This window comes from Pterocles gutturalis, unplaced genomic scaffold (assembly GCF_000699245.1).
Source record: "Pterocles gutturalis isolate BGI_N339 unplaced genomic scaffold, ASM69924v1 scaffold27670, whole genome shotgun sequence".
NCBI lineage: Eukaryota > Metazoa > Chordata > Aves > Pterocliformes > Pteroclidae > Pterocles > Pterocles gutturalis.
Window position 1 is genome coordinate 7,162 of NW_010141750.1, and position 12,944 is coordinate 20,105.

General features: G+C 43.2%; 1 protein-coding gene across 1 annotated transcript in view; it reads right to left on the reverse strand.

Moving 5' to 3' along the window:
- Positions 1 to 3,675: 3,675 nt before the first annotated feature.
- WNT7A (wingless-type MMTV integration site family, member 7A) overlaps positions 3,676 to 12,944 on the reverse strand; it is a 34,626-nt gene continuing 25,357 nt past the window's right edge. Inside the window, exon 3 of the mRNA XM_010084140.1 lies at positions 3,676 to 4,278. Within this exon, the coding sequence (XP_010082442.1) occupies positions 3,799 to 4,278 (480 nt within the window). The 3' untranslated portion in view covers positions 3,676 to 3,798. The remainder of the gene's footprint in view (positions 4,279 to 12,944) is intronic.

Below are 12,944 nucleotides of genomic sequence, written 5' to 3' on the forward strand. Positions count from 1 at the left end.
TTAGTTGTCCTTTTGAAAAGGCCGAGAGGTAAAATCCTTAAAACCTGCTTAGGATTCCCAAGGCAGAAGTGCTTCGTTTCCACAAATCAGGGTTCCGCTATCAAATAAGGGAGATTTCCTAAAGAATAGCTTCCCAACTTGCAGTTATGCGTGTTCCCTTGCACTTCCTATTCCTCTTACTCTTCCTGCTTCTTGACTCTATGTTTTCTTTAAAAGCCTCGGCTAGGTTATGAACACGGACAGCAATCCCATGCTTCCCTCTGTTAGCGGAGGTGAAAAGATGTATTTTCTTTTGAGAGCTGCATTGTTCTGCAGTTGTGTGCATTTCACTCCCATTGTGTGGTTCCTCACCAAGTGAAAACAGAGCTCTTCTGTCCCTGAGGACAAAGAACAAGCTGTTGTCGGGGGGAGGAATATCTACAACATCGTAAATCTTTTCTCCTTCTCCTGTTTATTCTTCGTGCCATTCAAGCTCATTTAGAGAACGACCAATTAACTCCAGACCCATGGCACATTCTGATGGGCCAGATTTCTCCTATCTCAGATGACACAGCCAAATTCCCAAATACTTTCTAGTTGAATGCAGCACTTGGCTTTCTTTGCTCTTTAATTCATAGCTCCTCAACTGATATTCCAGTTATCAAACAGATCGACCTTTGCTGTAATAATGTATGGATCACCAGCAATATTGTAAAACACAGGGAAAGTGTGTACCCAATTCATTGCATTGCGCATCCAGTTCTTTATTAGTGTGAGTAAAACTTTTTAAAGATATTTGTCCTTCAGTAGTTAATCCCCTAGCTGTACATTGCACATCACTGCATACGGAAATATACAGGAAGCAGGCGTTTTACAGGTTACTTGTCTATGGTAAAAACATGCTGCCAAAGTCATCACTTGTAAAATAACTCTAATCGGTGAAGAAAACACACTTTTGGCTATGATACGGTATCCACTAAAAAAAAAAAACAACCCAAAGGGGGGGGGGGGGGGGAAGAGGGGATTCCAGAATTAAATGTTAGATCTGAATTATTTAACCATAATATAGTGTTGTAATTAACATCCATACCGTAGGTACTTCATTATATTTTATGTCTTCACAATTCTTGATATGTGAAATTTAGAAGAACTAAAAGCAGCGACTCAAATACCCAAAAAAAGAGTTGTTTTCATTTTGTTTTATATTGACAAGTCATAAGTTTGAAACTAAATTCTATTACTCATTTTACTTTGATATCCCGTGCTGGTGTCTGAATTACATAAAAATTCTACTTTGTGTTAAGTGGCAGGTCTGCAAAGAAACTTGCCTAATTCGTCCTAATTATACATCGCTAGGACCAGGTACTGCGTGGGCTTATGTTCTTCAATAAATAACGTATTAAAACCCCACCATGCCACACGCAGACAAGTTGTGAAAGGTTGGCTTGTTATAGCAAAACTTTGCAGCACCTTTTGTGATACTTCTGCTTGCTTTCTCAGAAAACTTTCTCAGTTTTCACAGTCTCGGGTGGGAGTTTTGCCTCAGACAGACCAATAGACACAAGATATCTGTGTATCATCTGCTCCTTGTACCGCTCGCTGCTCTGGGCAGGAGCCAGTGAAAGGCACTGGGTGCTGGATGGGGCTCCGTTCCCTTTACCGATGCCCCTCTGAGCCTCGTTAAAGGCGTGAGATCCTGTAGTCTGGAAGGTGGGAGGAATCTTGTCTGTCCCAGACAGAACCTGCAGTACCACCGGTAGTCCTTGGCCATGTTTCTTAACCAATGAAAAACAACATAAAAATTAGATTATTGTTTTTTATCGGTCACATAAATGAGTCAAGCAGGAGGGACAGAATGATCCTAAAAACAGAAGGCATATTGACCACTCAAATATCTGAAGAAATGAGCAGTGCTAAAAAGGAAATACTGTAAAGGGAACACAAAATGGCTTAGCTGGGCTCTGAAAAACAAGTGAGCAGTCTTTAAATTTGCCGGGATGTTTTTCTGGGTTTTTGAGCTCTCTGGCCTTTTGGGGGGAAAGAATAATGTAAATGCCAAAAAGGGTTGGACAAAAAGTAAGCTTTGTATCCTATCTATGAGAATCAGACGATGTGTGTCATGCTAGTTTTTACAGTCATAGTCTACAGTCTTCCACTGATTAAAATCCAATTTGACAGTAGCACAATGCAGAGGTTTAACTGACAGCACACACAGCACATTTGCTAGTCATAATGCCACAGTTTAATGACTGACGCATGTGGGAAGCTAATTCGGATTTTTTTTTTCTTGAATGGCATAAATGAGCATCCAGTTAATACCAATCATGAATTCAAGCCATGTGACAAAACTGATGCTACATACCCTGTTCTTGTTTTGCATATTCTGCAAATTGAGCTGCAGGAAAAGAGCCGGTCTGTACACACATCCGGAGAGAAAGTTCATTCCGCTTTCTGACACATCCACCCATTGCAGCTGAATGTATCCAGCTTGCTGCTGTTGTGTCCACAAACTAATTACCCTTTCTCTGTTAAATAGCCTAAGAATTACAAATTGTATGCCTGTTTTGAGAAAAAGTACAGGTTGAACAAGCAGACATAGTATAAATAAAATATTTATATAAAAATAGTCTCTTACAAAATATACTCTCTTATCCTATGGTTGATTTTTCCAAAAGATGGAAGTTTGTCTGGATTTTCTTATTTTTAGGCATATTCCAAACAGAATTTTATTACTGCTTCTTTCTTTAATTGAAGAAAAAAACCCAAACTGGTAACGATTTGTAACCCCTACCGCTTGACTTTTGTTCCAGACAACTAGCAGCAAACAGGAGAAGAACAAACAAACAAACAAACAAAAACCCCAAAAACAACAGTATGTGTTTGTGTATGTACATATATATAAAGATCCCAACTTTTTGTACTTAAACATCTAGGACCGTAGAACATATCCTGCAAGTCCAACTAATAGAAATATCCTAGTTAAGAATAATATATACAGCTCCAGTTTTTCCTTGCTGTTTCTACAGAATTATTCCACAAAGAAAGCCAGCTATCTACTTTAATTGCAGAATAGTTCCAAAAATGTTGGTAGAGTTCTTTTAATTAAATAAATTAATATTAGTTTTATCTGAATAAATTGTTAAATATTGCTATTATTATGCCCAAGTGTCCCAAATCCCTGTGCTAAAATCTGCAGCACACGCACACACACGAAAAGGCAGACAAAGCAGTGTCTACAAAAAACTTCACCAGTTCTACTTGCTGTAGCAAATAGTATGAAGTGGAAAGATGGCCAAGACCAGCAAAAGCTTTCACAAGTGGAGAAGCCTAGAGCCGTGGCACCCACACGCTCACATGGGCAATTCGTGACGGAGCACTGTCCATCCCGTCCAAAGCCCTTTTTTGAGGATCTCCCCCTACCCCTCCCTGCTCCTTACACACTGAAGTTTTTGACCACCTTTTTTCCAAACCAAGAGTTAGTTGCCACCCTCAGAGGTTTTCCTCTGACTGGTGTCTCTTCCCAAGGCAGTCCGTGCTTCTTGCTCTAGAGGTGCAGGTTAACTGAGATGATCTTTTCCTCCCTGGTTTGTGTGTCTGGTGGCTCGGGGTGGGGTTGGTTCGTTTTTGTTTCTTGGCTGACTTTCATAAGAGTCTGAAATATGTATCCACAGAAGCAATGAAACACGAGGAGAGAGGGCTCTGTTCATCAGCGCTGCTTCTGGGAGAGCAGGTCTTTCCTACAGCCTAGTGTAGGGGATGCTGAGTGCATGTGCAAATGTATTGGTGGCCGGGGGCGTGCCAGCCTGCCCGGCCACGCGCTCACTTACAGGTATATACTTCTGTTCTTTCACTGCACGTATTGCATTTAACGTAGCAGCACCAATGGAATTTGCAGTTGCACTGCCACACTCTCGAGTACTGGTGCGTGTTGTAACCTCGACCGCAGCACATCAGGTCGCAGCCATTGGACTGCTGGGCTGTCTTGTTGCACATCCTTCCCTGCGTTCCCACGCTGCCGGTGACGGGGTCTTCTTCACAATAATTGGGAGATTTTTCTATGTACACTAAATCTGTATCCATGGGTTTGCGATAGGAAAGTGGCTTCTTGATTTTGAGGAAGGTTGGCCGCTTGTTACGACTCGCCCTCACCGGCTCCACTTGAACAGCTTCGTTGTATTTGTCCTTGAGGATGTAGCCCAGCTCCCGGAATTTAGGCAGGGTTGTCCAGCATGTTTTAGTGGTACAGGATCCCGAGACCCCATGGCACTTGCACTCTAACTTCATGTTTTCTTCCAGAATCTGTATTTGGAAGAACAAAGAATGATGCATTAATACAAGCCAAGAGTATCTTCAAAATAACAAGGGTATGTGATGCCTATCGAATGACAGTCATGGGTCGGTTTGCTCTCCAGCGTGAGCTGCCACCAGCCCCAGGCCAGGTTCCCCCAGAGCGGTGGGTTTGGCTTGCCCGGTGATACTGCTGTCCCCTAGTGTCATCTGAGTCTGCCTGCAAAGCTGACTCCCCATTTGCTCTTCAGGTTAAGCAGGGAAGATAGCTTTGCCTAATTTCACAGCCCATGGACCAAAGGTCCAATGGGACCCTCGTTAACCACGGCTCTTCTTCGCTTTCATTTGCAATACGATTATACAGTGCTTCAGATTTGTCTGGTGGTGCAATTTTCCCCCTATGGCAATGAAATTAGGAACTGGCAAAAAAATCACACGTTTACATGAAATGCCACGCGCAGGATGCTTCTGAAGTTCAACAATAGGTACTAGAACTTGATTTTTGGAAACAGAGGTTCAAAAATAAAACTGCATTTCAGTTCTTGCACCTGAAAAAGAGGTAAGCTGGTGCAAGATGTGAACAAGCAGATAAACTCAATGCTTATCCTCCTGGTGGTTTCACATTAATCAGTGATGTAGAGCAGACAATCATTTATTCATACAGGCATCATCTGTTCTCAGTGTTGCAAGTTAATACTCCAATTCGGAAACCTAAGTGTCATTTTAATATACTATAGACAAGTTCTTTGTGCTTTCTGGAGGGTTTGAAGTATTTTGCCTCCTCTCACATGCATAATGGAACATACAGAATGCCCCAGCTACTTTTCAAGAAAACGAGGCCTGTCTTAGAGCATGAAGAGTAAGAGTAAAGATGAGGAACTGGTTTCATGTTTTGTCATCAATTCTGGTTAAAAATTTTCTACCTCCTTAATACTGTAAAAGTGTCTCAAACACCTCAACATCACGGCTCGCTCCACCCTGTCTCATGTTCTCCTCTTTGTAGGGCGCTCTCACGCTTACGCCTGGATTGTTGCTACTTTCCTGTTGGAGATAACAAGCTTCATCTTCCCACCAACTTTCACATCCCTTGAAACTTTATCCTTGGATCTTCTCCCTCTTGCTGTTTGTTCACCAACCCGCTCTTTGCCAAATAAAACCGGAGACCACCTTAGTCCCTGCTGTCTGTCCTGCGCCCTAGAACTGACCTCGCTTAGCAGCTACGTTGGGTTAATGCTGGAGAACATCCCTAATTCCAGCAATCCATCTCCCAGTGGTCTTTGCTTGAAAGAGAACATAGTTATTTTGATGATTAAGTTCTGCCTAACCTGGCAGATCCCAGCTGTGGAAAGCCCAGCCAGAGGGATTATCTGGGTTCAGGGCGTGGCTGCGTCATTTTCCTCTGAGAATCCCCAGCTGATCTGCGCAGCCCCAAACCCGGGCAGCCTAGAAGGCTGGAGGGAGGTCAGTGATACAGAAATTGGAATTAACCCTTTGCTATAAGCCTCTTACCATGCAGACACCAGCTGCCTTTCCACCGGCTGCTGCTGGAAAAGGCAGCCTGCACTGCGGGAGCCCAGTCCAGCTCCAAGGCTGGACACGTGTGCTGGGACTTCAGGTCTAAAATCTCAGCACAAACTGGGATTCTTCAGCTGTGCAGCCAGCAGATCGTAAGTAGCACACTAACACTGGTGAACGTGGCTCCATCCTGTTCTTGGCTGCCTTAAAACATGTAATTTGAAGGCTGCATGTAGTAACATTATTCTTATACTTTTTGGTCTTGAGGCTGTACTCGTTTCACCTAGGCTCAGTAATGGCCATTCCCTAACTTAGGATAGGTTGTAGCTGCTGCTTTACTCATCGTTCTTCCTCTGCCCCTTTTCAGTGAAGACTGGGATTTCAAAGGCATTAAAAGAGCTTTCTATTTATTTCAGTCTATGAGTGACCTGTCAGCACATGTGGTCTGAAGACTGGGTTGGAACCCCTAGAAAGTACAGGTCCAAGATTTTGACAGATGTGAACTTGGCATATGTTAGGTCACATTTTGTGCTACTGCTTTTAAATGGGTTTTTTTCATGCAAACTATCTAATGACTGCCCTGAAACTCAGATGTCAGAAACTTTTATGTTGAGGTCTACATCTTCACTCGCAGTTCTGCTCAAGCCTTGGCTCACGTTTTGCATTATCTTGTTATCTTGAGTTTCTCTCTCAGCCACTGCATACTTCTTTTATTGCTCACTCATTCATAAGGTAGTACACTGAGAAGATAGATGAGGAGATGGAAAAGGAGTTATAGCACAGAAACCGGAAAAATAACATAAATTCCTTTAGCCTCATTTGTACCTTTTTTAAAGTTCTCTTTTTTGAAACTAGCCAGGGATGCATTTCTCAGCCCTAGTTCAAACACTGCTCTTGTTCAAGTGTCTGGCCTTATATCCTGGTGCAACCTTCAAACTTGCTACAAAGTATTTCTAACTCTCCTTCCATGGGATCCACCAAATTGACTTGCAACATGTATAGAAATACATCGTGGCTGAGTGTCATCTTCAGGGCTTTTTTCCTGAAGCGTACTTAAATAGCCTAAATTGCCTTTTGGTTTATTGCGTTACCGTCCCATTTGCAGCCAGCGGTCCCTGAGAGAATGAGCAGTTCCCCTGGAAAGAGCTGAGCAAGCGGCTGGAGCAGTTCAGCAAGCCGGCGGCCCCGTCTCATGTGCTGGTCTCCTGCTCCGGGTGTCACGATGCCAGCCGGAGCGGTTAGGATGAGAAGGTCTGGTTTTGTCTGAGCATGAGGAGTCTGGGCCCAAGTGCTAGGGGTCCATCTTAGATGACCAAAAATGCTTGGAGGGGGACAGGAGGGGGCAGAGGCATGAGAAAGAGTTTTGTCTTTTAACACTGTGCCCCATTTCTTGCTCTCTGTTGGTGGACAGCACTTTGTAAGATTTACTGGCTAGCCCTCCCTCTTCTCCTTGCACTTGCTGGGGGTGCATTTCCAGTGCGCTGTGCTGAAATCACTGCAGCACATCTGCCCGGTTCCTTCCTGCTGTGCTCCCTTCCAGGTCTGCCGTGTCTAACCCAGCCTCTCTGCCTTTCGCCCACAAACCCTTTTGTTGGCTCTGGTCTTGCACATGTGTCCTCCTCACTGGTGCTGTCTTTTTTCAATGCGGTGTTTTGCAAATTCATCTGGAGATGAAGTGTCTCTCTTTAGAAAATAGGCTACATGTAACTGGAACTGTCTGTCCTCAGCAAAAGCAGAAGCTGGCAATGGTGATTTGGTAGTTTTATTGTACTGGGCTTTCAGTACTATTTGTTTTGCATTAAAATATGTGGATGGTGGTATTTTAATACCATTACATTATTCTAGTAGCCTCTGACAAATCAGTGCCTGTATAAATTCAAGACAGCAGTTGAAAAGAGAAGGAAGAAAATAAAATAGGGGATTCTTTGGGTAGGGACAAGAGTCCTCAGTCTTTCCCTGGGTTTCCATGAGCTAAAAGAAGCTCTTTACCCCTTAAAAACTTGGTCTGTGTTAAAACCTGAAAGTGTTCTTTGCCTTTCAAGATCAGGATTTGTTTCTTTGAAGGTATTAGCCAGGAGCTCATACTTCTTATAGTAGATTAAAACTTTATATGTATCATAGACTGACTTTTCCTGAAATGTAAGAGCCTGAAGGGCACAAATTTAAATCCTAGATCCCCTGTTTCTTACCAAATGACCATATCCAGCTCTGTCAGCCATGGAAAGTAAATCTGTATGCACCAGTGAATGCTCTGAACTGGATTAAATGCGAACAAAGAGCTGGAGTTCTTTTAGCTTTGTCCACTTTTTCTGTGAGCTCCTACAGTAAACTGTCAGTACTTGTTTTCCTCTTCTCCCCCTTGCCATTAGCCTCTGGGAAATAGTTTGTATGAAGAGAACTGGCTCTCTCTGTTGATGTTATCTTCAGACAGAGTACCTTTGGGCACTGCCATTAGGAACTGAACGTGCTTTTTCTTTGCCTTTAGTTTTGCAGAGAATGCGCAGAGTGCATCGTGGGAGGGTGGCAAGCTGCAGCTCGGAGAACCTGCAGCCCAGGAGCTGCAGGGCTGGTGCCAGCGATGCGGTCCCCCGGCGGGATGGTGGCAGTGCCCTGGCGGGGGCAGGCAGAGCCAACAGCCGTAGTTTCCAGTGAAACCAGCAGAAAGCGCTGGCTGGTGCGATTTGGCGCTGGAGTGGCATTTGGTTACAAGTGCTGCCACTGCTGCCCTGCAACCAGGTCAGTGGGACAGATGCTGCGGGTGCTGGGCTCTGGGTGAACGGAGAGGTTGTTAGGTGGCTGGCGTGCCCAGAAGGGCTGCTCACCCTTGTGCAGGGGGGTTTCTCAGCTTGGTGCCCCTGTTACCTGAGTCAATCGGTGTCTGTACCTCCCTGGGTTTCCAGCATCTGAAGCCAGCTGACCTCCCAAGCGCGTCTGCTGGGGCAGTCTGGGGCTCCACGCGCCCGATCCCATGGGGTCAGGTGCTGCACAGCCCTGGGTTCGGTCACCTGGGGGTATTTCATCAGAGAGAGCTCCAACTCCAGTCTGCGTGTGCAGCAGATGTAATTAGTGAGACAGCAGCCGCTGATTCCTATCCCACCAAGGCCATAATCTTTCCTAATTTTGCCTGACATCAGATCATCTGGGTCAGGAAATACCTGTCTCCTACAAGTACCTGCACACATACCTTTGCTATAGGTCAAAGGAAACACAACTGTTGTCAAAACAAGAGTGGCTTTTTCACTCCGGAGGGGAACAGACATGGCAGGGCTCGGAGAGTGCTCACAGCAGTTCTGCAGGCTGGAGAGGCCAATGGGCAGATGCAAACCTGCCCCTTCCAGCTTGTGGCAGGTGAGGATTTATGATTTTTATTCCTTTCAGAGGCAATTGTAGCTATAAGACAAAGCTCCTCAAACTTCAGGAATTATGTTAGAGGTAGGTTTTTTTGACTTTGAAGAGGGATTCATCAAGTAAAAATACTGGTTTAAGCTAATATAATAATGCTATGTCATAATCTTTCAGCAAATTAATTGAAGTACTAAGTCATATCTAGTGCAACTGGCAGTGAGGTCTAGAGTGAGACTGGGCACGGGAAAGGGCAGTGGATGTGTATGTGGGGTTGATTTGACAAGCAGTAAAAGGACTATGACTAATTAAAATGACAAGGAAATGACCCTGCCACTTGTTTTATTCCCGTGTGACAGTAATCTGAAAAGGATCTTACTGTCTAAGTGACCTGTAGGACTCTCTCAACACCAGAGCTCTGAAACTTGAGGACAGCAGAAATCATACATGGTGCTTTTTTCATTGGAGAACAAAGATGAACATGAGAGAGTATGAAAGAAGAAAGACAAACCCTATGAAATCCCTAGTGAGAGAAACAGCACAATAAAAGAAGTACCCACGTGCAAGTTTGAAGTCAGCAAAGACATATTTAAACAGAAGATGCTGTTTCCCACCAGTGGATGTTCACTAACTGTATTAATAGAGCTGTTGTGAAATGTGTTCTGCAGAAACAGAACGTATTCTGCATTGATGTCCTGTGGCAAGCTAACTGTGCATGAGTTCAGAACCGATTGTGTCCCGTATTGAGTGGTTCATTCCAGACAGTCTTTCATATTTCACTTGAATGTATTCTGAAGACCTTTTTAAGCAGAGCCAAAAGGGTCTTTTTCTTACGTTTTTGATTAGCAAATCTGTGCAAAAGAATAGTATCTGAAGTCGGTATCAAACTCGAGACACTGAGCGCTGGGAGCCGTAACTGTCCCAGCAATACTCCCACCCCTGGCAGGTTGAACCATTTTTCTCATTACATGAATTTTTTTGTTTCAAATGAAAAATGGCTGGGAAATCACCACAGCAGGTGACCTGCATCAATCAAATCACCGTTGCACTTTCCTCAGAATAGATGTCTAAAGAAAATCAAGCGACATGCTGGTCTGAGGACTAATTATGAGGACAGCCAAGAGAATGCTGATAAATGCCATAATGCTGCAAACATCCCAGGTGGGAGGTACTCCCCAGCACCACCATCTACCTTCAATAATGGATATCCTATTTGAAAGAGCAGAAACACTTTTCCCAGATTCTAATTCATGACACCCTTAAAAATGAAGACTTCAGAAATTTTAGTGCTCTCCTAAATTTAACCCTTGATGTACTATTTCTGACTTTTCTCTATACCACTGCAAAGCAGGAGGTTCATTACATTTCTAATATGCACTTTATAGAGTTTCATAATTATTTTTATACTTTCTGCCCTGGAATATTGGTTGCCCTCTAATTCAGCTTTATAAAAAAAAAGTTGACCATATGCAGCAATTATTTTCTAAATGAATAAAGAAAAAAATATTAGTTAGTCTTTCGGTACAGTCACAGTACTCATGCAATGCTGTCAGCACACGCAAACCGAATGAAAGTTCTTCTCTTTCATAAGTTGTATTGTTTAAACTAGAGGACAGAAGACCTGGTACCCATCATTCAATGACTAGCAATCTGCAGAATAGCGAATGAACACAGAACTCTGAGAGCAAGACCGGTAAAAGCTGCGAGGAATGCAGCAAAAAATATTTTCTCCTACATATTTTTCTTATACTTCTGATAACCTTCATGACTTGCCATGTACTAAATCAATGTATCACCACTTCTGGGACCAAAAACCAAAAGCACAGTAGAAAATAAATGTCACAGGATGCCTTCAAAATTGCTGTTTCTGCAGAATAATTGAACTTAGGATAAAAAGGACATCACTGTTTTCTAAACAAGAGATTTAATGGGACCCACTCTCACACACACAACCTAATAATGCTCTTCTCAGATTAAACCATAATGCCTTTTTCCAAACTGTAGGAACTGCTATGTGAAATAAACAAGGTGTCATAGTACTTCAGCTTTCTGTCACTGAGGGCTCCTTCTAGGAGAACACCTTACATCCCGCCATAGCTGCTCCTGGGATAAACTTCTGCCAAACCCCTCTCCATTTTGCAAAAGTAGCTCTGAAAGTGGATTCCACGTATGTGGCTCAGAGTCTGTATCCAGCCTGCTCATTCCTCTGTATTTTTCTCAGACTGCTCTGCAAATCTAATCACGGTCTCTGAAAGTCAAATAAGGTTCTTAAGTATTTATCTTCATCAAGATACTGCTTGCAGAGATAGTGGGCATGATGTGGCAACACCTGATGTTAATAGCTCAGCAAAATCTGGTGGGGATTGGAGAGGAATGATACCTGCAGAAACCCAGGCTGCCACATCAGACAGTCCCCCCTCGGAGCAGCGCCCATGCCAGGTATTCTCCCTCCCTCCTCCCTTTTCCATTGTATCTGATAACAGCTGCCGGCCAGTCTATGGGATTCCTCGTGGTTTTCACATCTCTCATGAACACACTCCAGTTTTCCCCAGACAGAAAGTACCTGCACCCTCGTCTCTCTCTGGTCATTAAAATGCAAATCGAAACCATTAATTCATGAGCTGGAACTGGGAGCACCAGGTGGAGTTTCATGCACTCTTAAGGGACGTGGTGGGTGACAATGTTTTCTGTCCATTATCAAATACAAAACCTTCGTACCCACCCTTCCTCCTCTGGGCAGGAAGTCCTGTTATAAAAGTTTTTCTCACCCACAAATTGTCAAACTGAGGCTCTAGGTAAGTTTCGTATCAGGAAATAAATGGAAAATAGCATGTTCCTACTGTTGGCAAATGGGCGGTGAGATGGGGGGTCCTGGTGGGCGGCTGTTTGCTTTCTGAGTTGCTAATGAGAAAAGCTCGGCACTTGAGAGCTGGCTGGACAGTTTATTGAGGGGTTACTGCTGGGATGGCTTCTTGGTACCTCTGTCTGCATTGCATTTCGGTTTTGTAGATTTTTCTATTTAAAAGCAAGACAAATAGTTTTACAGGAAAAATGGAAATAATTTGAAAACATAACTTGATAAACTACTTGTTTTTAAAAAATAGCTCTTGGGAGACCCATTATCACCTAGATTAGACTGGATCAGGGCAGTGCCAAGTAAGTGTCATCATGGAGGAAGTTTAAAGATCAGTCATAAAAAGGAACTTGGAAAAAATAGTTCTGAAAAAAATCTGATTTCCTTTAATGTGCTTTCACCCACTATTACCGGAATATATCTGAATTGTCTTAAAGACATTCAACATGTTATTTCATAGTGTATAGTTGTTTAAGTGAAGCTGTGATTTCCCAGCCCCGTACTGAAATGGGATTGTGAGATTAAGGGAAAATTTATCTAGGATCATTATTTGTTGCTGTCCAAGCAAAACTGACACTGTGGATATGATGGATTTTAGCTTGTGAAATACTGAATAGTCTTGTTGTCTGGCTACCTGGGCACTTTGTACAATGAAGCTAAAATAGACTGGGAAGGGGGACGGTGTTACAGAATTATGGATAGACTTACTGGTTATATTATCTAGTTTACCTGCCTATCACTACATATGTTTTCTAAAGTATGCATCTTCTCTCCAAAAAGATAGCAGATAGCATCTTCATGCCAGATGTGAATAAAAGATGATGCTCAAGGAGTTTTGAAAATCAAGAAACAACCTGGTGTTCAATGACACTAAGGCAGTTCACAAAGAGAATGAGACAAGAATTCTTCTGGATTTGGACATGTTACAAACATAACATTTCTGTTTAGATCATACCTACTTTCCCTA